This window comes from Indicator indicator, chromosome 31 (genome assembly GCF_027791375.1).
Source record: "Indicator indicator isolate 239-I01 chromosome 31, UM_Iind_1.1, whole genome shotgun sequence".
NCBI classification, from domain to species: domain Eukaryota; kingdom Metazoa; phylum Chordata; class Aves; order Piciformes; family Indicatoridae; genus Indicator; species Indicator indicator.
In genome coordinates, this window is record NC_072040.1 from 387,459 (window position 1) to 411,426 (window position 23,968).

The 23,968-nt window shown below is 40.6% G+C and overlaps 2 protein-coding genes across 7 annotated transcripts; one reads left to right on the forward strand and one right to left on the reverse strand.

Annotated features, from left to right (window-relative positions):
* Positions 1–13,371, reverse strand: LYPLA1 (lysophospholipase 1). 5 transcript variants are annotated; one of them, XM_054394765.1, is made up of 9 exons: positions 13,303–13,371; positions 12,699–12,730; positions 9,610–9,675; positions 8,129–8,176; positions 7,386–7,456; positions 6,724–6,797; positions 5,849–5,950; positions 5,064–5,198; positions 1–3,749 (listed from the first exon to the last, which is right to left on the reverse strand). In XM_054394765.1, exons 1-9 carry the CDS (start codon positions 13,369–13,371, stop codon positions 3,696–3,698), a joined length of 651 nt encoding a protein of 216 aa, XP_054250740.1. In that variant the 3' UTR covers positions 1–3,695. The 5 variants fall into 5 exon arrangements, with proteins under 5 accessions (XP_054250740.1, XP_054250738.1, XP_054250741.1 ...); XM_054394763.1 differs by having other exon boundaries at positions 5,064–5,240; XM_054394766.1 differs by lacking the exon at positions 8,129–8,176 and having other exon boundaries at positions 5,064–5,240.
* Positions 13,372–16,468: 3,097 nt separating this feature from the next.
* MRPL15 (mitochondrial ribosomal protein L15) lies at positions 16,469–23,346 on the forward strand. 2 transcript variants are annotated; one of them, XM_054394697.1, is made up of 5 exons: positions 16,469–16,586; positions 18,509–18,666; positions 20,838–21,003; positions 21,489–21,612; positions 22,740–23,346. In XM_054394697.1, exons 1-5 carry the CDS (start codon positions 16,488–16,490, stop codon positions 23,075–23,077), a joined length of 885 nt encoding a protein of 294 aa, XP_054250672.1. In that variant the 5' UTR covers positions 16,469–16,487; the 3' UTR covers positions 23,078–23,346. The 2 variants fall into 2 exon arrangements, with proteins under 2 accessions (XP_054250672.1, XP_054250673.1); XM_054394698.1 differs by having other exon boundaries at positions 18,512–18,666.
* Positions 23,347–23,968: the final 622 nt, after the last annotated feature.

The window sequence follows — 23,968 nt, forward strand, 5'->3', positions numbered from 1 at the left end:
TTTAATACAAATGGCTTATACTTCATAACACAAAGAGTTAAGCATTCAGTATTTCTTTAAAAAAATTTAAGATACACAGGCCTTGTACATATGGCTTCAATAACATCTTACAGTTTGTTCCCAGTGATGTCCATCAGCACAAAGAGCACCTCCACACAGAAGATGCATCCAAATGACTTCAATTAAGTGCAGTATACACCATTAGAAAGAAGACATTTTAATCACCAGTCCCAAGATCAGTTTCAGAGTACAGGACTTTTACCAATCTACTGTGTTGTAATTATACAAGGTAAGAGGAAGAGACCAAATCATACAACACTCACCACAGTGCAGACTCCACTGCAGGTTGACCTCAAGAATGGCTGGAAGACTTGACTTGTGATACATCACACAATATATTTATTTTTAAAAAGTGGGCAACATATTCCAAGAAGAAGTCAGACTTCTGACTGCACAACACTGCAGTCAAATTTAAGGACCAGTTTGGAATTAAAAACACATAAAAACACAGGCAGTTAGATACCTATTGAAACAGACCAACCTGCAAGCAAGGTATTTTGGTACCAGTGTTTTTGTAGGCTTGACAGACATCATTACTTTTGGAGGAAACTCTAACATTACAGAAAATAAACTTTATTCACAGAATGGCTTAGGTTGTAAGGGACCTCAGAGATCATCTACTTCAACCTTCCTGCTATGGGAAGGGATGCCTCTCCATTAGACTCAGCTGCTCAAGGCCTCATCCAACCTGGTCTTGAGCAATTTCAAACTGTAGTTTAGGAGGAGAGGACACTGACATTTAGAACACTGACAGTCCAACTTCTCCACTGCAATACAATATTATTAAGACCACTACATCAGACTGAGCTATCACTCAACCTAAAAATTAATGCAATTACAACAAGAATCCCAGCATCAAACCACTTTGGGTGGTGAAGAAGTTTGGCTACAAGAACACACACAGAGCTTTGCAACCAACTGGGAAGTTACAAAAGACAAGAGCTCAAGATACACATTGTAATGTAGGAGGAGACAGTTGTCCTTCAAGTTTCCTCTGCCTTCAGGGCTCTTGAGCATCCCCCAACTACAACATATACACACTCCTGCAAAAAGAACCATGAGGTGAATCCTTCCTAGAGAAATTCAGAGTAAGTCACATTTATTTACTTTGGCAAGACAGCTCTTTGTAAATAAAAAAAGCAGCAAAGCAACAGTATAAAAATAAGTAAAAGTCTGAGAATTTGAACAAAGCACATAAAGCATTGCTAGAAAAACATCTGAAAACACCGTGGAGATGACAATTGAAACTGACTTGGATTAAAATGCTCAAGTACTAGAAGATGACAAGCTGCAAGCACAGTTCACCAAGCTGAAGTCAGTGTTAGGAAGCTAACAAAATAACCTGGGACTGATCTCATTTCAACATCTTAGAAACTTTTTAAACTCATGCTAACAGAAGAGAGATTATGTAAAATGAGCACAGAGTGGATCGGAAGTTGAACAAGAGACCTGAATTATCAAATAATTTACAAACAGATAAGAAAATAATAATGGAAAAACTAGAAGCTTGTACAAGAAGATGAGGTACATAACATTGTTTAGGCAAGAGAGGAATGAGGATAAAACTAAGAACTAGGACAATAACATGGAGTTTGCTTACCAAGCTGGCAATTCAGCAAGACTACAAAGTTAGCTAATACAATGTGGGAATGACTCCAAGCTGGGACATACTGTTTTTTCAACAGAAATTTGGCACAACTACAGTAAGAATATTATGGCTTCTTCTGTGAACTAAATTAACTGAAAGACAAATTGGCAGATCTATGGAACAGAGTGACTGAGGGAAAATACTAATTAAACTTCAAAGTTAATAGACATGCCCTCTCCACCAGATGGAAGAACTAGAAGTGCTTCAACACCATTTAGATAAAACCTCCTTGGCAATTTTACATATTAAGAGATATTTAATAATCCAACGAAGATGGATTAGAAAAGCAAAACAGCTCCCTAAAATTGAAGTGTAATACATATGGAAAAAAAAAACCTGAAAACTGAGAACTTGCACTAAGTAAGTCAGATTCCTGGCAGCAGCTCTGTTACAGAAGGGATATAAAGGTCTAATTCCCCACTTATGCATCTGTACTGGCAGCTGGCTTGGATGTAAATCCATATAAACTGTAAGAGAACCACCTGATTAAGCTGGGAGAGGAGAAAGTACCTTAAATGCAGGTACTGAGCTGACATAACAGATGCATCCAAAACAGGAATATTCTTTGCTTACAAACATAGTATAGAACATTGTTATGCAGCATACTCTTAAAACTGTAGTGTGTTTTGTAAACATTCCTAGTATGATGACACCCCTATGAACTCCACGAAAGAACAGCTGTTTCCAGAAGTAAATTGTGGCTCTCAACTGCAAAAAGCTTAAGTGTGCATCAATTTCTATGACCCAGTATGCTCTATAATTTTAAGCTTCTGAAAGAAGAACATTCTGTGCCATGTAGGTTTGTTTTTTCCCATAGTAGGTCTTCATATTCCTAGGCTATATTGATCTAGAGTAGAACAATTATCTGAAAAAAAAAATTCTTTGTTCTTTTTTTCAAAAAACAATCCAGTCTTAACATGCAGTGAAAGAAAGTATTAGATGGTATCAACTTAAAGTTTAGGTTATATCCCAAATGCACTTATATTGCTGTTAAAAAAAAGATCAAATCAGTCAATAACTGCTACAGATCAGACTTCAACAATACACAACACTACACAGCTATGTTGTTTTCAGTTACTCCAAGCACACAAACAAATCACAACTATATGCTGGAATTGTTCACATGAAATACATAAACATTTCTACACAAATGCAAGCTACAAAGACTAAAGCACAAGAGGAACATTTAGTATGAAACCAGGATTTTTTTTTTAATGAAACTCATATTAATCCTTTGCACTTTTTCAGAATTCTATTCCAAGTCAGCATTTGGCATGAGATTACAGTAATCAAGACAAAGACACTAAGTGACAAATGATGGTCTAACATAGAATAAGTCCCTTTAGAGTTTCCACAATATCCACCTAGATGAAAACAGTTAAAAAGTGATATGGTTTAAACATAACAAATACCTTCACTGATTTCCAGCCATTTTAGAAGAACAACTCTCCTTATCTGGAGTAACAATTAACATTTAATATTTAAAGCTCTGTCCTTGACAGCATTTCCTCTACTATCACATGCCCATTATGTTACATGTTGTGTACTTTATGTATCTCCTACATAAAGCAAATATTTTAATATGCTTTCAATGAGTATTAAGAACAAATCATGTCTAGAGTAAAACTAAACTGGTCACATTTATGTTGCTCACTTAGATTTAGTTTTTAAATTACTTGTACAAGTAGTTAAAAATTCTGCAATCAATAACCATCGGATGTCTTCCATCAGTATGCTCAGCTTACAGTCTGTCACTGTCACCAGCTGCCTCATGCACATAGTCCCACCAGTGGATGCTTAATAGTGAAAAGATTATAATTTCTTGTACATGTGTATTATTTAATCCTCATCCTAAGTATAAATTTGCAACACAGTAGCAACACTGCAGGTACAGAAGTAATGCTTCCTTATCAGGCATATGAAAAGATTAACACTCTACCACAGTTGATGCTGGTGTGGGTATAGAGAAGGCTTCTCATGTATCATTTCAGTCAACAGGAGGTAGATGTTTGTCTATGAACTGTTTTACATCCATCATCTCCTGTTGAAAGGTGAAAGTATGGATTAGTTGAAGCTCCCTACTAACAAATTCAGCTACACCATGTTTAAACTCTTCAGTTACAACAAGCAGCTGGGCTACAAATATTGAGTAATTAGTCACTTGATTAAAATCATACCACTGCACACAACAAGTCAAGGCTGAGGACTCCTGAAGGCACTGTGCACTTGAGAGGCTAAAATACAAGCAAAAAAAGCAAATACTACTTTATTTCTCTCAGAAGTAGAGCAGACAAGCTACAGACTAATTACCAAGTTATGTGAATATGGACAGGAGATGAATGTAGCCAATGCTGTGGCTTTGCGTATACTGCAAGCTTTTGCAAGTTAGCAGCAGTGACAGGCCAGCAGCTCCTCCTCACCATTCAGAGGTGCACCCTCATGATGCTTCCTTCCTTAAAGAGAAGCAATACAGCAACTAGACTGGGAAACCAAGCCACATGAAAAATAAAGGTTTATGTCCATGTTGGGAAAAAGAGCACATTATTAATAGATTTGTGTGGTAACTCAATATTATCACTACCTAAACACAACTCAGTACCACTCTGTAGTGTCCAAAAGAGGTTGTCCAAAGGCACATTGTATTCTGATGCTTCAACTCATTACAGCTGCAAAACTGAAGCTAGCAGGTTTTTGCCATTTTAGCAAGTTCAAATGATTCAAAGAAGTTTCTGATCGACTCCAGAGCTGGTGCAAGAAGAGAGGGCCACAAGACCATGAGTAGAGGGAACTAGTCCACCCCTTTCCAGCAGTAGCAAGCCGCTACATCAGCACAGCTTCCTGCTGAGCCAGAACCATAAACACAGGTTGTGAGGCTGCCTCTTCTCTAGCATCAACCCTCCCACTCCATTCCTTCAATGTCTCCATCCATAGAACTATTAAGATTCTTCTCTCCAAAATACCGAGTTGGATTTATGCTTTGAGAATCTGCCTCCTAATTTAGTTATTACTTTAGTAAGCATTTAGTAGAAATTAGGACAAAAAGTAGTCTTTTATAGACCAATTAGCCTAGTCCCAAAAATACAATCTTATGACTGCCTACTAGTCATAAACTTGTCTCAGAGGCTTTTTCAGCTTGGTATTCAGTTACTCAGTAAAGTAAGTCAGTAGCATCAACCACTTGTTAGTAAAAAAAAAAAACAACCAAACAAAAACACACACACAAAAAAGAATCAAACAAACAAAAATCCCACAAAACAAACAAACATAACTAACCCCCAAACAAATACGAATTTGTTTTAAGGGGAAAAAAAAAATAACCATACCCAGATAAAACTTTGCATATTAAGAAAGTTACCTCAATACATGAGCTATGCATCATGCCAGAGTAAGTCCTGAAGGTTACATTGGCTGGATTTATCATACTCTTTAGCTTCTCAACAGTAAGGGAACCAAACATTAGAGGAACCAACGGGTCACAGTCCCCATGGCACTGAAGAACAGCAATCTCCTTGTTGACACCACTGATAGGGCCCTGTCAGGGGTGAAATTGGAGGAGGGAAGAGAACAAAGAGACTGTAAGTAGAGGCAAGTACAATCTTTGTGATAAAACAACTGTGGCACTATGCCTTGTGGCATGGCAAGTAAGTTGAATTCTGAAGGAAAAAAACTCACAATGTGTAAGTCTACAAGTTCCTTATGAAATAAGCTCTGTGGCTGACAACAGATGAAGTTCGAAAACTTGCAAGTAATGTTTTGGCACAAATTTCAGAACAGAAGAATATGAATCCTGGCCAAGTAAAAAACCTGATACTTTGTTTAAATATCCAGTTTCTAATAAGATAGTACCTTGCAGATGGAACAAATGGCAAACAGAAAATTCTTCTTCAAGGGAAATTTGCTGTCTGCTTTAAGTTTCCCAGGAACATCATTTTAGGCACAGACAGCTACTCTGTATATCCAGTTTCTCTATTTGTCAAATTCTAAAAATCCAGGGCCCTATTTTAAAAAACTTCTGAGTTACCAAACAACCATCAATATTCAGCAATAATGATGACCTCTAATTGCTGCAGAAGATACCATCTTCAGATATGCTCATTCCCCAAATGCAAATTAGCTTAAGAAAGAAACATAAATAAATACCTGAGGAAAAGAAGCCCGCAGAGGAAGCCAACAGCTGAGGGCTACAACACCTGCTAATTTTTGGTGAGTTGTAAGAGCTGTATACAGTGACAAAGCACCTCCCTAAGATAAACAGATAAAAGTGTTACAATGGTGATGATCATGCTCTTTCTAATGCTTGCTTCAAGATCTTTTGTTTCTCCTTTAAAAGTCTTTTCCTATTTCAATCTGTTTTTTCTTAGTACCAACACTAAAACCACCAAACTCACTGTAGCTAATAGCTGGGAAAAAAAGAACAAACAAACAATCAAATAAAGCAAAATTGCTCGTAACAGTGTTATCACCACTTTAATACTTACATTTACTTGCACACAGACTGGGGAGTTGGTGTATGGATAAATTAATCTATTAACCTATCTACCACAGGTGTCTTACAAGTATGAAGAGAAGAATTTCCCAAATGAATCCAGACCATCAAATATCTATAAAATTTAATTTAAAGTACCAGTGAAGCTTCCAAGCAAAGCTACCTTATCACAGAACCATACAATCATTTTGCTTGGAAGAGACCCTTTAAGATCATCAGGCCCAACCATGAACCCAGCACTGCTAGGTGACCACTAAAACACATCCCTCAGCACCACATCTACAACTTTATGTGCATAAAGGCTTTAACTAAACTATTAATCTTAGTACTTTTATCCCACATGCATGTCCATTTTCTAGTGAATGGCAATTATTTGTAAAAAAATTTTTAAAATTATTTGTTAAGGTATAGGAAAATTGACAGAAGTACCTAACATCAGCTGTTTTCAACTCAAGTGTCTGGATTTCCCACATAAGGAAAGTTAAGTTACTTCCCTAGAAAAAGGCAATTCTTTCCAACCATACCTTACCTGAGAAAAGCCTCCCAGAATAATTCTATTAGAAGGAATTCCATTTTTTACTTCTTGATCTATCAGTGCTTTAACTGCAACATAAATAAGGGACAGTAGTTAAAAAACACTCTGTTCTGTAGAAACTCTAGTAGAGGAAAGAGACCTTCTCCCTGATATCAAAAGAAAGTTACTGAAAGAGCATCTGGTCAGCTAGACATTAACAAGTACCAAAAGAATTGAAGTATGAGCAGAAACTCCAGTGCCACTGCAACATTTCCAAAGACAAAAACATGCAAGTCTCAAAGCCCCACTGCCAGGAAGGTGGCATCCTGTTCTGATTCCAGCATTACAATTGGATGCTCACATGGCTCTAATGTGCCCTGCTACTCAGAATTTAAAAATAAACAGAAAGTACACTGGTTTCCAGTACAATGTGTACAATTCATATTTGAGAGTACAAAGTGTTTATATTGGTGAATTACTCTACTGATACTGTTCTGACAACAAAGCCACAAACCAAACAATGCACTTAGCTAAACATTGATCAATAATAATACAATATATATATACCACTTTCCCCAGTACCTTTATCTTTGGAAAATCTGTTTCAGATATATGATTTATTTTTATTAAGAATACATAAACATACTTCTAAGACATAAAAGTATTCCTAACCATACCATTCTCTGCTGCCTGCTTGATCCCAGCTTCATCTTCCTGTGAATCTGGAGAAAGTCCAAGGATATCAAACCTTAAATATCAACAAGAGCATTACTCATTAGAGCACGCATCCCACCTCCTTAAAACACAAATAATAAAATTGGGATATTTTCCAGATGAAAATGTTAACTGAGGTATTATTTAGTACCACACACCCATAGGTTACAAGAAATGGTGAACAATCTGTGAATGTGGCTAAAAGGCCAGATTTAGTCAACAGAGCTTTTCTGAGTTTTGATACCTCAGTTTTGATATTTGCTCAGCAGGAAAATCAATTTATCAGTGGCATGTACAAAATTAAAATATTGCTTGAAGAAATACAAGAAAAACAAACACAAATTACTTGGAAAAACAAAACAAAACAAAAAAAAAGACCAAATCATGATCTGAGGAGGATCCATTGAAATCTGCCATATTCTTTTGTGTTCTCTGAATAGAATGGATGTTTTCAAGAAGAGTTTCTAGATATGCCACCAAATATTACTCACTAGTAGCAATAATATTTCTACTCCAAGGCTCTACTACTTCTGACTGAATTCATATGCAATACAGACAACAGACTAGTAAAATAAAGGACAGAAGCAAAGCAAAAAGCTGTTTATACTTATATGTGATTAAAACCAGCTTGATTTTTAATTAAGAGCCAGTTCAACCCCCTAGGTATCCTTTGATTAGAATAGCCTGCAGTTGAACAAATACTTACCATGATGGCATGGCCATGTTCATGTTCAAAGACACTGGCATAACTGGCCTAGAAATGAGAACAAACACCACTGACATACATATTGAAATTTCAGGATGCAGATGCAGTTGTCATGGAACTACATATCCTCAATCTTACTAACGTGTCTTACTAACATTGACTGCTTTGTAATGTGTCTAAAAGAAATCTCTCTTGAAACCTGCCAGCCCAAACACATTTAATATTCAGGGTTGAATTACCACTAGTGGAGGGCAATCAAACATTAATGGGTTGCTTTTTACAAATATATATATATATACATATGTGTGTGTGTGTGAGTGTATACATAGCATATATGTATTTATTGAAATACATAGGTCTCATGTAATTACTTCCAAGTAACACTTATTTATCACAGTTCCATACACAGGCTCACAGCAGCCTCAGAAAACTTAAAGAAACAGCCCAAGGCAGCACAGTGCTGGACCCATGTCTGGCTACATACACTTCTCTCAGCAGCTCAATCTGCTTAAGTAGCACCTGCCTTCACCTCAGGGCTCATTCCCACCCTTCTGCTGCTCTAAGGCATTTTCTCATCTGTACCAGGACAACGTCAATGGACCATGCCACAGATCAAATCTGGCTGTCATAATAATCTACTGAAACTGAAGAACATTGTGTGAAAAGACTGAAGGAAGACAAAGGGCAAGCAAAGAGCACAGCAGATACTGCTAAGCTCCTTTTGAGCAGCTCAGCAAAGCATGGTCATGTGGTAAAATAAAAAACTCACAGCCCAGTAATCAGTCATGCACCAAAACATTGCTTACATATCGCCCTACCACCCCTTATCTGTCTGCCAAGACTGCTGGAGCAAAGAATCTGAATTTTGCGTTAAAGTAAATTAAGGTTATACTTAATTGGCTTTTCTATCGTTAAGTAAGTACTAGATAGAACTTAACACTTTATTTACTGATTGCTTAGTGGGCTCAGAAGTACTTCACCTCTAAAATTGCATCATTTTCTGAAAACAGGAGTATTTTGCGACTCTTTGAAACATGCTGTACTTAACAGGGAAGTTTAACCCAGGCTACATGAACCTGGTTTTAAGAAGTACATGTACCTAACACAAAGCACATCAAGCAGTCAGTAAAATACAAGAAAATCATTCTTGTTAAGACTGGCTTCTAACAAATGACTGTGGGGGAAAAAAAGAAAGCAACAAACTCAATCCATCGAAAAAAGGTCAAAACAATCTAACTTTGTACATAAAACTTTCCAAGGATGTTTTTGGTCTGAAGCAGCAACGTGACTAAAAATGCAGTGTTTCACACAGCAGTTCCTAACAAGGCTGAATATTTAAGTAGCATCAACATTATTTTAGAGTGGCTTCTTATATGAACACAAAATGCAGCTATCCAAATCCCACCTGACTTCATCACCTGTGCAAGTGCCTTAATAAGTAACTCTACAGAAAAACACAAACCAGGAAAAGTTCAACTTACGCATGTGGGCAAATGTATTTTACGTGAGGGCTTTTGATCCCTGCAAGTGCTTCTGACCATCCATGCCTGGCAACAAAAAATATATTAGAAATGGCATTTGTTTTGGCTCTTATTTCTCTGTGGGTGCAACAGCACAGAGCAAGTATGAAACACACTGAATTAGATCACTATAAACACACTTTGAGACAATTTTTACCTCAACTGCAGTGTGCACTTAAAAGGGGTGTTCTGTCTCAGTATTTGTTGCATATGCACAGCACAGGAAACTTTATCTCATTTGACTATCATAGCTGTGCTACAGCCACAGAAATACCACTTTGGCCTTAGGCAAAACCTGCCCTGTGTCTGCCTGGGTGTATTAACCTTAGTGCTACAATGTAAGACGAACCCAGGTATCCTGCTTCCAGGCAGCACTAGCCCGGAGGGTGCTTTGTTGCTCCTGCAGCTTTCATGGCCAACTTTGCTTTTTCTGAAGCATGTTTCTTGATGTGGGACATTAGCCAACCGACATCTAAGCTGACTCCACATGGAGCCAATCTAATCAATCAGACCTATTAACTCTGGCTCAGTTTGAGAGCTCTCAGATTCAGGCAGCCCTCAACAACCCTCCAGACTGCAGGTAGCTTTTTCATCTCAAGCACATGCTGTGTGAATACACAGAACAACCACAGATCTGCACAGCAGATGAATTATCCAGCTTCCTACAAAGCACAGAACTGGCAAGCATAATTTAAATAAACAGCTCTGAAAGACTCGCTCCAGGGCTCATCTGAAAATGAACCAAGCTGGACCCAATGCTGACTCTTTGTAGAACCACTGCCCATGCCTGCACTTGGCCTTCCAGAAGACTCAGCAGTACCTGGATTTCCTGATTTTTCTCATTATTCAGTATTCCTACCTCACCCACTAAATAAGATACTGCAAAGTTGATTCTAAGCAGAATATGCTTTTAACAAATTCAGCAGTGACACACAGTTGAACTAACTGGAGCAACAACAGACAAGCTATAAAAGCATGTTTGGTTTAGTCTGAATTTTAGTATCATCCTGAAAAGCTGATGTATGCCACTTGAAGTTAAAAAGACATCTCAAAGACAGCACAGACATCAAAAACACTGTCTGTGTATCCCAGTCTGCTTCCTACTAATACTTCTAAACATACTATCAACAAATTGTGGGTGATATTACTTGGAGTATTTGCAGCATCACAGAAGGCCAAATAAGAATCTCAGAGAGAAATAAGCCTGAGAAAAACTGGTTAGCTAAGAAACTGGGGAATTGGGGATTTTTTTTTTTTTTTAGCAAACTATGAAAATTAATTTGACAAATTTGGAAACAACATTGTCTACACATTTACACAGACTCCTTAGAACAATCCTCTACACTGTACCTTTTGTTCAGATTTTGACAAGTATGTATCAATCTTTAAATGCCATTTTTAAAGGAGCTAAGAGAGAAAAAGAACATAACCTCTGTTAGACACTTCTCAGAGTAAGAAAAAAATACAGTTGGTAACGTGAAGCAAGCAATTTAAACAGTCAGGTGAAGGAGAACAGGTCAATTTAAACTGGAGGAAATCACAAACTGTTAATTAGTTCCCTTCACACAAATCGGTTTTGGGTCACTACTATGTTTTGGGTTTTTTTGAATAACCATGGCAGTGTGTCAAAGGCAGTTGTAGCTTGTCTGACCTGCAGTGGACTGGAGGAACAAACACAGCTAAACCACCATCTCTCCATAGAGATATTATGACTTGCTAAAGGTGCCCTCAGTGCACTTAAAGCTTGAGACTGTGCATTAGCTTTGTCACCAAAATGAAAATACTACATTTGTGCAAGGGACACAATTTATCTAAAAGGGAAATCTCTGTGTCGTTTTCCTCCTTGCCAAAACCAACATCAACCTGATTTGCAACAATCCAAATTCCAAAGACTCAAGAAGATTCTGCAATCAGTTGCTGAACACTTGGTGCCAAGATGAAGACAGTACTGCTGCCTCAGCTGCATCCTACCAGCAGAAAGGAAGAGGGATAATGCAAACAAGGTGGTGATGCATCAGCACAACAGATGAAAGCAAACATCTCCACTTGTAGACTCCTACCAAGCACACAGACTCAACTCTTTTTAACCTATTAAGTGTCCAGGTTACACAAGTTTCTATTTCGACAGCTGACTCTTTTTTTCAGTTCTTCAGAAAAAGTTTATGTTCCAGGTAATAAAAAACAGAGCTCTTAAAAAACACGTGTGATTTTGCCCATAAGGGAGTATAACAGACAAAGCATTCATGCTACTTGTTGTCAGTATCTAGTTGCCAATTCCTATAAGGTCTTCCACCAAAAAAAAAAAAAAGTTTCAACACAGTCCTAACTCATTAATTCAATGGCTTTAATGAACATATTCTTATAGTGGCACACACAAAGTTCAAATGGAAACATTTCACCACACCTGGAAACTCTTGTACTTCTGCTTAAACATGGAAATAACAGGAACAAGGCAAAGGAGAGTATTTCACAGCCTGTTTGGGAGGGGGTTGGAGTCTGAAGATTTTATTTCAGATAATCTATAGACATTAGGTGACTGCTTAGGAGTTTGCTTAGATAAATCAGGTAAATGTGGATTTTAATATAACTACAACATACTGAAGAAGAAATGATGGACTAACTGCACCTGCTAGCAAACCAGCAATCCAGAAACCCAGGAAGGAAAAAAAAAAAAACAAACATACTCTCAGACACAGCAATAACCAGGAATCCACTCTCAGGAAAGTCAAAGATCAGAAACCCACAGACTTCTTTCTCCACCAAGTTTTTTTTTCAAGAACAAAAGAGGGATCACATTTAGACCAAGTTAGGCAAGATTGGAAAGAAAGAAGAAAACGTTTTTGAGGATTTAAACAAGGGAAATTTCACATAAGCAGTTATCATCATCATCATTCCAGCATATATGGACTTTCATCTTGTTAGCTGCCACGTCCAATTAAGGGCAAAGTAAGAAGCTTAAGTAACTTTTAGCTGCTCACATCTTTAAAACATGCAGCCTTATATCTGCAACTATAATAATTACTAAGTATGTAATAGATCAGAATACACACCCGGTATCTCCCAATCCATGAAGAAAAATGACCTAAATGAAAAGAAAAAACAAAACAACAAAAAACCAAACACAGAGTAGTGCAAGATCAGTAAACAATGCACATAGCCAGAGTCCCTTAACGCCCGCTCACGCACACATGGCTCGCCGCTCGACCGGACTTTAAAGCACACTCTGCTCCGTTCACTTCCCATTCCAGCCCACCCCACCCAGGCCTCCCCGCCGCCATCAGCGGGCGCACCCCTCCCTGGACCGGCACACGGCGCGGCGGGGCCCCCGTCGGGCGACACCGGTGACCTTCTCCTGCCCGGCGCTAGCTCCAGTCATGGCAGGAAAGTAACGGGAGAGACCTGTCAGCCTGCCCGGCCCGGGCCACCGCGCCCTATCCCATCACACAAGCGGCAGCGGGGGTCGCGCTTGCCTTGAGCGGGGCCGGGCCTGGCCGTGGCCTCTTCCCCAGACCTCGGGGCGACTGCGGCTGCCCTTCGCCCGGAGCCGAGACCGCGGCAGAGAACAAAGCGGGGCGGAAGCCGCCGCCCGCCACAGCTGACGCCTGACCGCCGGCGCCTCCCCGTGCTCGCCTTTCCCCCGCAACCCGCACTCACGGCAGCCGTCGCCTTCCTGGCGGCCGGGACGATGGCGGGGAGCGGCGCCGACATGTTGTTGCCGCACATACACCGGGCTGTGAGACGGACAGCGGGACAGCAGCCAGGAGCGGGTAGGCGGGCCGGGCGCGGGGCCAGGAGGGCGGGGGAAGGCAGGCGGGCGGTAGGGTGGGAGGGGCGCGGGCAGACGCGCGGCGAGCGGGGCTGCAGCGGCAGCCATGGGCACCGGTGGCCTGTTCGTGGGATAGCCTGCCCCGCCACCTTCCCCAGACCTATTGGCTGCCTCCGGGGTGGCGGGACAGGTAGGGCTCCCGGGCCGGGAGGCGGCTGAGGAGAGCTATTTGCCGCCTCGCAGCGAGCATGCCCGTGAGGTAAAATGGTTAACGTGGCCTCCGCTGAGCCGGCGTTGCGACTTTTAATTCCCGCTGCGGCTTTCCTGGGCTGGGCTGTCCGTGTGGGAGCCGGCGGCGCTAAGTGCGGCCTGGGCGCTGCAGCCTCCGGGAGGGCACTGTCGGCGGCTAACAGCTGCTGGGGAAACCCATCCAGGGAAGGCCGGCCGAGACCTGCCCGGTCTGCATGCGCTGCTTTAAAGCTGACTCTGGCTTTGCGTTTCCAGTGGGTGCAAGGAGGTTGGACTGTCACCTCTAAAACTGCCTTTCAAGTAGCCAGATACATCTGCCAGATTTCATTGCACTTTTATAGGGTAATTTGTACGTGTCTGTGGTCTGAGTGTTTCCTGTAAAAAACATTTTTGTGCTGTATTTATAAGGCTTAGGGGGAAAGGGAAATTACAGTATTCGTAAATAGGTAAATAGAAAATAGTAGGTCATGGGAAACAGGAAAACCAGCACAAATACAGCAAACAGCATTGTTAGGTGGAACTCATTTGTCCTCATCAGATCAGATGCCTTCATTACCAAATTTAATCTCTTGGTTTACAGCCAAAGAGTCAACGATTCCTATTCATCTTGAAATGTATCGGGCTATTCAAGCAGTCTGGATTGAAATCACTGGATCATTCCAGTCCATTCTGAATACTTAAACCAACTCTAAAGTATGGCAAACACATTTCTATCAAAATGAAACACTTTGTTCTTTGTCAGAGATCTCCCACAAAGTCAATCTATTCATTGTATTTGCCTGGTGGTATCTGGCTAACATGGATGCTGTTTTGGCAGCTCAAACAGCAGCTGAACACACACTGCACTTCTTTTACATCCATACCAGGCAGGGAAGTTTTTTTCACAAAGCTTATGATCAACAATGTTAATAATTTTTATCATCATAAAATATATTTTACAGAGATAATATATTTTAATTGGAGAAGCCTTAGCACCAACAGTGTTACAAATATACAGCACACACAGTATTAATGCCAGGGAATTCCTGCTACTGAGAAAATTTGGTTTTGTTTCTCTCCACTTCAGAGTGTGTTCTTGTCTCATGTACTGCACCCAATTAAAATCTGTTTAGAAAATAGTTCATGCATAAAAGTTTCCTAAAAGATTGAGAGCTTCACACAGTATCAGTGATGCTGAAGCCAGCTCTTGCTATATAGCATCCCTTTGGGACATGAACAAAGCTTTGTCTTTCCTTTCTACCATGCTATTTACCATGTAAATGTTGTATCTGTGAGGTGGCCTGCTAATGAACCACCAGCCTAGGAGGCCAAGTAGTCTGCTCATGATTAGACCAATGTTTTAATTTTTTAGCCAGTATAGCTGGAATGATTTTACCTGAATTCCCAGGTGCTGCTAGGATGGCTCAGGGTCAGTGGAGAGACTCGAGTGCTGTGTGGATTTGGCACAGGCGAGTCACACACTAGCAGGAAGGTCTAGGTGGGCATGGGGCAGTATAGACAAAAGTCCAAGGAGCTGAACTGCTGATATCCTGAAGGAATTGCTGGGATCATCTGAATTAGAAAACTTTAAAAACTTGTAAGCTGACTGTCTCTTTATTGAGGTATCTATCATATTGGTGATACTTTTCTGCCTAACTTCGAGTTTCTGCATAGTGAGAGCTTCCCAGGGTGAAGAGTGCTCCAAACTGTGGATTTTTCCCTTAATGGCTGAAATAGACTTGGACAAGATGGTCAGCCATACCAGCATTTCATGTGTATTATTACATTGTGGGTTTCATTGATTTTTCTGAAGGGAGTAAGAAGCTGTACAGATTTCATACTGAAACTGGGAAATTTCAGCAACGTGGTTTCCATTTCACTCCTGTTTGCTCTCAGAACTGGCAGAGCTGTTGTGTGACCTGTTCTCCAGGGTATAATCTGCAGCAGACATTCAACACCTCAGAAGGTTTTTGTCAAATAGAGAGGTTTCAGGACTGAAAGCAGAATGTTAGACTGAGGATTACTGGGTGACTTTCACAAGGGGAACCAGCCTTTCTGCTCTGTAATTGTCAGCAGCAGCTTCCAAAATTCAGTGCCTTACTCTGGTAAGCCTCCACCCTTCACCAGAGTAACCATCTTCCCTCCAGACCAATATACTGATTGAAAATGCTGTTATCATTTTCCAGTAGGTTCACTTTCTAGATTAAATTATTGAAAGCAATCAAGTACTGCAGCACGACAAGCCTCTAATATTAATGTCCATTTCCAGTAATAACCTGCCTTTAGACTTTATGGATTGACACAGGGCACTGTGGTTTCGGCAGATCTGTGAGAATAATAGAAAAATTGATACCGGAAATGTGCAGTTTGGCACCGACACCTGATCTGTCGGTATTTTTAGCTAAGGCATGACTCGTAGAATCATAGAATAGTCGGATAAAAGCGACCTCCGGGATCATCTGGTCCAACCCTTCTCGGGAAAGATGAAAAGCAGATCCACGTTAACGTTTAACTCTCTGCAGCACCCCCGTTCTCCCAGCACAGCGTATACGTGGCCGCCAGACTGGGTCCATCTTTCCCCGTCGCCGGCCCTGAGGCCGCTTCACCTGGAGGCGGCACCGGTTTTCTTGGCCCGGGTACGTCGCTGCTCTCCCTGGTCGGCGCTTCGGGCGTCGGTCAATCGCCCTAGCGGCGTTCACGGGCCCGGGGCCAGCCCCCTCCGCAGCCCCCGCCCCGCCGGCTGCGCGACACTGTTGGGAAGGCGCGGGAGACGTGGTTTACGGCTCTGCCGTAAAGCAGCTCACCCGGGCGAGCAGTGCTCGCCGCCCTTGGGAGGTGAGCGGACATGAGCGGGAATGGTGGCACCAAGGCCCTGGAGCTCCTGCGCTCGCTGCCCAGGGTGTGTCTGGCCAATTTAAGGCCCAGTCCGGGCTCTAAAAAGCGGGTGAGTGTCTGCAGCTTATCGGGTAGGTCGTGGGCGCGATTTCCCTTCGGTAGCGGGCACGCCCGGCCCTGGTGGTGCTTGCCTTAAGGGCTGTTAGAAGGCTTTTGGGGAGGCTGCTCCAGGCCCAGGAGAAGGCGTGGAAGTGTTGTGTGTTTTGGCTTTGTTCTTGTCCTTCACATGTCTTATGACTGCTGCATGTGGCCGTTCCCACCGAGAACTGACCATCGTTGAGGGAGAAAGGAAACAGTAAAAGAAATACTCAATACTAAATGTTTATGAGATGGGGTAATCTATTGGAAAAGGAAAGGTTAAGAGGCTTAAAAAGTAACGAGATGTGATTCTAGCTCACGATTCTTGTTGCTATTGCTTTCTCGAAAATAAAGCAAAATGTTTGTTTCCCCTTTCTCCTTGTAAAATGATAAAGGAGTAAAGAAAAGAAACCCGTCTGGTTTGGGGAAAAGATCAGTAAACAAAGAGATGAGGTTCAAGGGCTAAAATCATAGGAATAGAGAACTAACTGGGTGCACCATGCAGCACTTTCCTGTCGGTGCTCAAGGCTCCCTAGAGATGACTACAAAACTAGTGAGTGCTGCAGAATTGTAAACCTGTGGTGAGAATGGAAATTCTCATCTCCTGTAGCTCTTAGGGGTACCCCGCCAAGTTGCTCTGCTGGGAGCTGTGAACACCTAGCTTGGCCAGGGTCACGCAGCAGCCCTGTACAGGAGTGGAGTGGTGATTTTGAATTTTTTTTTTTTTTTCAAACTAATGTAGACTCCAGAACTTTCCAAGGCAAAGCCACACAACTGCATGTCAGCATAAGAGGCTGTGTGAGTAAAGGTCCACAGGGTCTGGGGATAAATCCGCTTCCTTCAGTGGCAGGGATGGTCTAGACTTGAGTTTTCTGCCTGTAGTTCAGTGCTCATTAAATGCTCCAGAGGTTGGAAAACTTAAAAACATACTAAAGAACATAAAACATCAAGTTCTCCATCTTTGTGGTGTTAGGCTAGCAATCAAGTACTGTGATGTAGCGAGCAGTCACCTTACACAAGCTTTGTTAGGCCAGAGTGAGCTGCCACTGCTTCATTTAATAGAGGTCACTCCCAGCTACCCTTGCTTGCTGCTTGCTTTGTACTTCTGTGGGTAGCTCCATACCCATGGATTATATACGGAATGGTTTTGCCTTTGCTTGTCTCTTTGATCCTGTTCACCATTTAGCTGTGCAAGTGTGTCTGCTGTCACAGAGGAAAGAGGAATGCTGAGCTGCTGCTTAGGGCTGCAATGCTGCTTTAAAGTGTTCAGGAAACTAATAGCTGAGTATCACAGCCTTAATGTAAAAATAATAAAGGTTTAAAATACAATCATCTCATTTGATTTGTAGTAGAAATCACAACAGTTGCAGACTTTAGAAAGTCTGAGCTCATAGAAAGAATTATTTGTGTGCAGAGCACAGATAGTATGTCTGTTCCCATGCCCCTTGAAATAGAATTAATTTGTTTGTTTGTTTGGGTTTTGTTGTTGTGGTTTTGTGTTTGGTTTTTAATTTATTTTTTCATTGTCTTTGTTGGGAAACTTTTGAGCACTGAGCAACTTTATCAAGAAATAGGAGGAAATACCAATAATTCAGGAAAATCTTAACATGTAAAAGTTAGTATTAGATTCTGGTATTCTTTTTATTGCATAGTATTAAATTGTGGTATTCCTTTTGTTGCTATGTGTTCATGTCAGCTTTCAGACTTTGTGGTGCCTGCCTTGATCTGCTCTGCAGAAATCACAATAACTGCTTTTCTACTTTTCCCCTTAGAAAAGAGCTATCTCTTAATCTGTCCACATCTTGCTCAGTTGTTTATTTCTCTGAACTCTTATGTTTTGTAGATGCTTATCTCCAAAGTAGTTGGCTAAATGTGTGGTCGATTGTTTTCCAGGAGAGAAGACGTGGCCGTGGAAGATACGGAGGCAAGAAGTGTGGTCGAGGTCACAAAGGACAAAGGCAAAGAGGAAATCGCCCCCGGTTAGGCTTTGAGGGTGGTCAAACTCCATTTTACTTGGTCATACCAAAATACGGGTTTAATGAGGGACACAGGTAAGTTGTGTTGGCTTTACCCAGATATTAGCCATTGTCAGCTTTTTCTTGTTCTGTCTCCTGAAGCCAGAATCTAGTATGCCAAAACAGGCCTAGCTGAAAATAAGATATTCTTCCACATTGCTAGCTTCTTTACTAGCAGGATCTCCCATTTCTTGTGAGATTGGGTTTTTAATGAATTCACTGATAATCTGTTGGTTTACAGTTCTATTGATTTCCCCCCTTTTTTGCATAATTGGTCATACATGGCAGGCTACCCTTTGTCCTAGAGCTGAACACATTTCTCTTCTCAGACTCTTGGCCTGCCTGCACACAGATAACCTGGGAACAGTCCCATTAGCTCAAGTGATGGTGTTAGGCATGGAACTGCAATCCAGACAGTCCCTCTTCTCTGTCTGTCCTCTTTTTTGGCGTTATCTGTCCTGCTTTTGTTCTACCTAGTGTCTTAGCAAACTCCTTAAATATGCTGGATGAAGCCATTAAGTCATCCTTCACCTTAGGCATTCTGCCTTGTTTGACACTTCTGTCCTCTTTTCACATTGAGCTTCTTTGTGCCATGCCCGTCTTCCAGCTTCTTAATGTTTAAAATTACTCTTCTAGCATGTCTTTATGGCAGTGTTTCATTAATTTCCTTCATTTGCAATGCCAATTATTACTTTTGTTTTTTTTTTTTTAACTGTTTATTGCACCCATACACTGCTGTTACAAGCAGTAGTAACAACTACCACACTGAGTAAACAGTTCAAGAATGAAAAGACTAATCTGTATTGGTTTGAAAGCTCTTTGCTTTCTTGTCCCATGTGCTGGTGTAACTTCATCAAGTAGCTGTGCATTTCTACATTTCCATTCTTGATACAGGCAGCACAACTTACAGACCTGGCCTGGTTATTTAAGGTCTTCTCTGTGAGCATTGCTAGTTTTGAAGTGTGATTCAAACTCCACTCCAGGTATTGTCATTTCCTCCTGTTTAAGTTATTGTAAGAGCAACGACAAGCACTTCAGACAGCCGGAGACAGAGTGTAGATCTGCAGCCCTCCAAAGGAAATGCTGCAGACACAGCTTATATTAACAGTGGTCACAAGTTCAATCCAGGTTTCCGAAATGACAAGAAATTAACAGGGGCTTGCTGGCTTTAACCATGTCTGACAGCACATGGAAGCAAAAAGAGTACTTTGCAATTTCTTTTCAGTGTTTGCAGAATGTCTGTGCCAGGCTATTGCAGATGGTTTTTAGTGAACACTGTAAATGCACTTGGGAGGCACTATCATGGCAGAATAGGAGCCTGCTGAGCAATGTCTCTGCCTGTTTATCTTCACTTTGCTCTTCTTTCTGTCTGCTGTGGTCTCTGCCTGTCTCTACTTCATGAGCTTTTGCTCTATTAGGAGCTGTCTGAGCTTGCAAATTCTATTTCTTGTCTTTTTTTCACTTTTGCCAATAACAGAGATAAGCTGCTTCTCAGTTGTTCTGCACCAGTGGCATATTTTCAATATCACTGCTCAGACTGAGGGTATGAGAAAGTTTTGAACATCTGCACTAGTGGGATGCAGTGGGCATAGGCACTGTGATGGGGAAACTGTCATAAAACACAAAAGTAGATTCTGCTGAAGGTGATGGCTATTGACAAAATATTCCAACTTCCTTTGGACATATTGGTTAATATTTTCAGTATTTCTCCTCCTTGGTGTTTTGAGGAAGATTCCGTTTAATACTGAGGAGTTAGGTACAGTAATAATGAACCAAAAATCATGTTGGGTAGAGGCAGGCTTTGCAGGAGCAGGTATGGGGTTGGGCTGATAGTCTGACTAGAGTTGTATGAGAGGGTATATTTGGTTTTGACTGGTGAGGGTGGGGCTGAGGGGGAGTGTGTGTGTATCAGATTTTCTTGAGTGTGTTGCTGAATTCACTCCAAATCCAGTTATTTAGAATCTTGTTAGTTTACCAAGAAGTGTTGATACTTGAATTTCTTTATCTTTTGCTGCTTCCTTAAACCAGTCAGCAAGTAGCTAAATTATTCTAGAGTAAAGTGAGCTCAGCAACAGCAAAATTATTAATATTGTGTTGGGGGTGGCAGTGAGTGAGCAAATCTGAATTCATAATGAAGCCCTGGGCTGTAACTGGGGCTTGTATTTACATTTCTCACTGGTTTGTTTGTTTTGGTTTTCCTCCCCCAGCCGCAGATACCAGTACCAGCCCCTCAGTCTCCAGAGGCTGCAGTACCTGATTGATTTGGGTAGAGTTGACCCCACAGAGCCCATTGACTTAACACAGCTCGTCAATGGCAGAGGTGTCACAGTGCAGCCCCTCAAGAAGGATTATGGTGTCCAGTTGGTGGAGGAGGTATGTGTACAAGACACTGGAAAACCTTGGGGTTTCATTTTTTCCATAGCAGGCTGTCGGATTGTCCTTACATGTTTTGGAAGCATCTTTCCTCTGTAGTTTGCTGTGGAGTTTTTCTGGTAAGGAATCCACCAGAGGGCGCTGTGTGTTAAGGAAAAAACCCAGGCCGGGGTTTGTGAGACCTGAGAGGCAGCAGAAACGATAGTTCAGGAGCACATAAGAGGTCAAACGAGTATTTTACAAAAGAAAACTAGAGTGTACTGAAAGAAATGCATGAATATTTTTGGAAAGGCAAAGTTATTGTGGTTTTTTTTTTTTCATCCAACCCATGTGGCTGAAAGTGTTTTGGTTACCTGTCTTAGTGCAGGGACCAGACAAACCATGGTATTTTGCAGTAGTTAGTTTCATACAACTTTGCAAAGAAGAATAAATGCATATCCTAAAATGCTCATTTTAATGTTTCTCTAATGTGTTTAAATTTACAGGGTGCTGATATTTTTTCAGCAAAAGTCAATATTGAAGTGCAGAGGGCATCTGAATTAGCAATTGCAGCCATAGAAAAAAATGGAGGTGTTGTAACTACGTCGTTCTATGATCCAAGGAGTTTGGGTAAGAATTTGTTTTAATATCTACCCCTTTTCCTTTTTAATGTGCAAAGATTAAATGATCCAAATCAAAGTTTAAAACAATTCTTACTGAAAAATCATCCGCTTGTAAAAGCTTCAGCAGCACATTATTATACAGATGTGAACTGTAATGCAGCCTCAGTTTTGCTCTTTTTTTTTTTTAACTGTAACTAATGAGCCCTGCAAGTGTTTAGTAATCATTCACCAATCAGCCAGTAAAAGAAATCCAGAGGAACTAATCAAAGATTGTTGCTTTGAATTTTTGTCATCTTGGTGTTATTAAACATGTGAGAAAGGTAGAAAATGCAGGAGGAAAAAGAATCAGATTTAAACCCCACTGTGGATGTTTATATTTTTAATTTAAACTTCTTTTTCCATCGAAGTGAGGAAATAACTAAGTTACAGAAGCTCAGAATGGTTCCAGTCAAAATGGCTATTGTTTTCAGAACACTTTCACTGAAGAATGAGGCTTTGCTTTGCTTGAGGCTGCATCCTGCCTGATGTTCATTCAGGCAGTTTTTATTGACAATAATGGAGCTTTCATGCGTGAATGAGGCCGAGAACAAGAGGAATAGACATTTTATTGTGCAAAATATGTATCGTGCCAGGGTAACAAGTTGTTTTGTTGGTGGTGGGTTTTTTTTTTTTGTCAAACCCAGAAAATAGTCAAAAAGGATTTAAAGGATCTGCAATGTAATTTGCCAGATTTAGTAGAACTTGAGTCTCACAAATTATTAAATAAGTGCATCTGCCATTGATTTTTTTTTTTAATTTAAAATCCTTATAGAAACCCTGAATCTGACATTTGTTGGTACACTATATAAATAACCATGCAAATGCTTTGCTTCTAAGAGTCAGTCCTCGAAGTAAATGATGGCATATGGATGGTAGTGACTCATCCATAATATTAATTAAAGCAGTTGTTTTAAGTGAAATTAGTAAACCGCTGTCTCCTTCCGAAGAAGAATATTCTGGAGATTTCTTGTTTCACTTGATGCTTTTTAATGACAGTTTAATAGTTTATTTAGCACAAAATACTAAACAAGAAGGTGTTACTTAATGTCTTTATAAAAAGTGTGGTATCTATTTTTCTCTCTTGCTTGCCCACAGAGATTTTGTGTAAGCCAGTAGTATTTTTCCTGCGTGGCCAGCCCATTCCCAAGCGAATGCTTCCACCTGAAAACCTCGTCCGCTACTACACAGACGCCAGGAGTCGTGGGTACCTGGCAGATCCAGCTAAGGTTGCAGAAGCCAGGCTTGAGCTGGCCAAGAAGTATGGCTACACCTTACCAGACATCACTAAGGATGAACGCTTCAAAATGTTAAGCATGCGCAAGGATCCCAGACAGATCTTTTTTGGGCTTGCTCCAGGGTGGATCGTAAACCTGGCAGACAAAAAAGTTCTAAAGCCCACTGATGAGAGTCTGTTAGAATACTATAGCTCATGAATCCAGGACTGGAGACAACTGCAGGTGTACAGGAAACATCTGGGTAGGAAATAATGGATAGAGGTGGTGTTTGTTTTGTTTTAAGACTCTTGTACTAGACAAAACATAAACTTGTGTTTGTCATCTTCTGGTGTAGCTCTCAACTTTTTTATTGTCGTAATACAGTGTATGAAAAGTCATAATATTTGGGAGCAGTGTAGAGTCTGACACAAAGTTGGTGTTGGGAGACTTTCTCTTGCTATCAGTTGCCAGTTTCTTTTTTTTTTTTTCTCCAGACAAAATGTTTAGATGTTGCATTTATTTCAGAAGATGATTCCAGAGAGTCACTTGACCTAATAATTTGTTTATATTTACCCCCAGAAATATGGCTGTACAAAACTGATAGTAGTTTTGCAATCATCTCTTATCGTTATAATTTATGTTGTGGGAAATGGTATCTTGTTCTACCTTTCAGAGGTATTAATATTTATTTTTTTAATTGGGAACACTAAAAATAACCATAAATAAAGTACATAAGGAATTCATAATGTTTTTAATTCCATAGGACCATTTTGGTTTGCCATTGCCATCAATAGCACCAGAGCCTGGGAGGTCTTGATTTATGTCTTATTCCTTCAGGGAGAATTGAGGTGAACAGTTTAAAAGAACTTCCTATCTAAATTTCAAAGAAAATAAGAGGTAGCTATCTTTAAATCTATAGCTTATATCATCCAAACATAGTGTAAAGCTTGTCCAGACACAAATGCAATGTCACTAATAAGAATGCACAACAGAATCTAGGGTCAGTGAACACTAGTCAGTGACAGTAGGTGGTGAAGGGTAGGGATGTGATGGACAGAGTACACAACAAGGATTCAGTTTTCAGCTTGGTCACAGGTTGCATGTGTGACC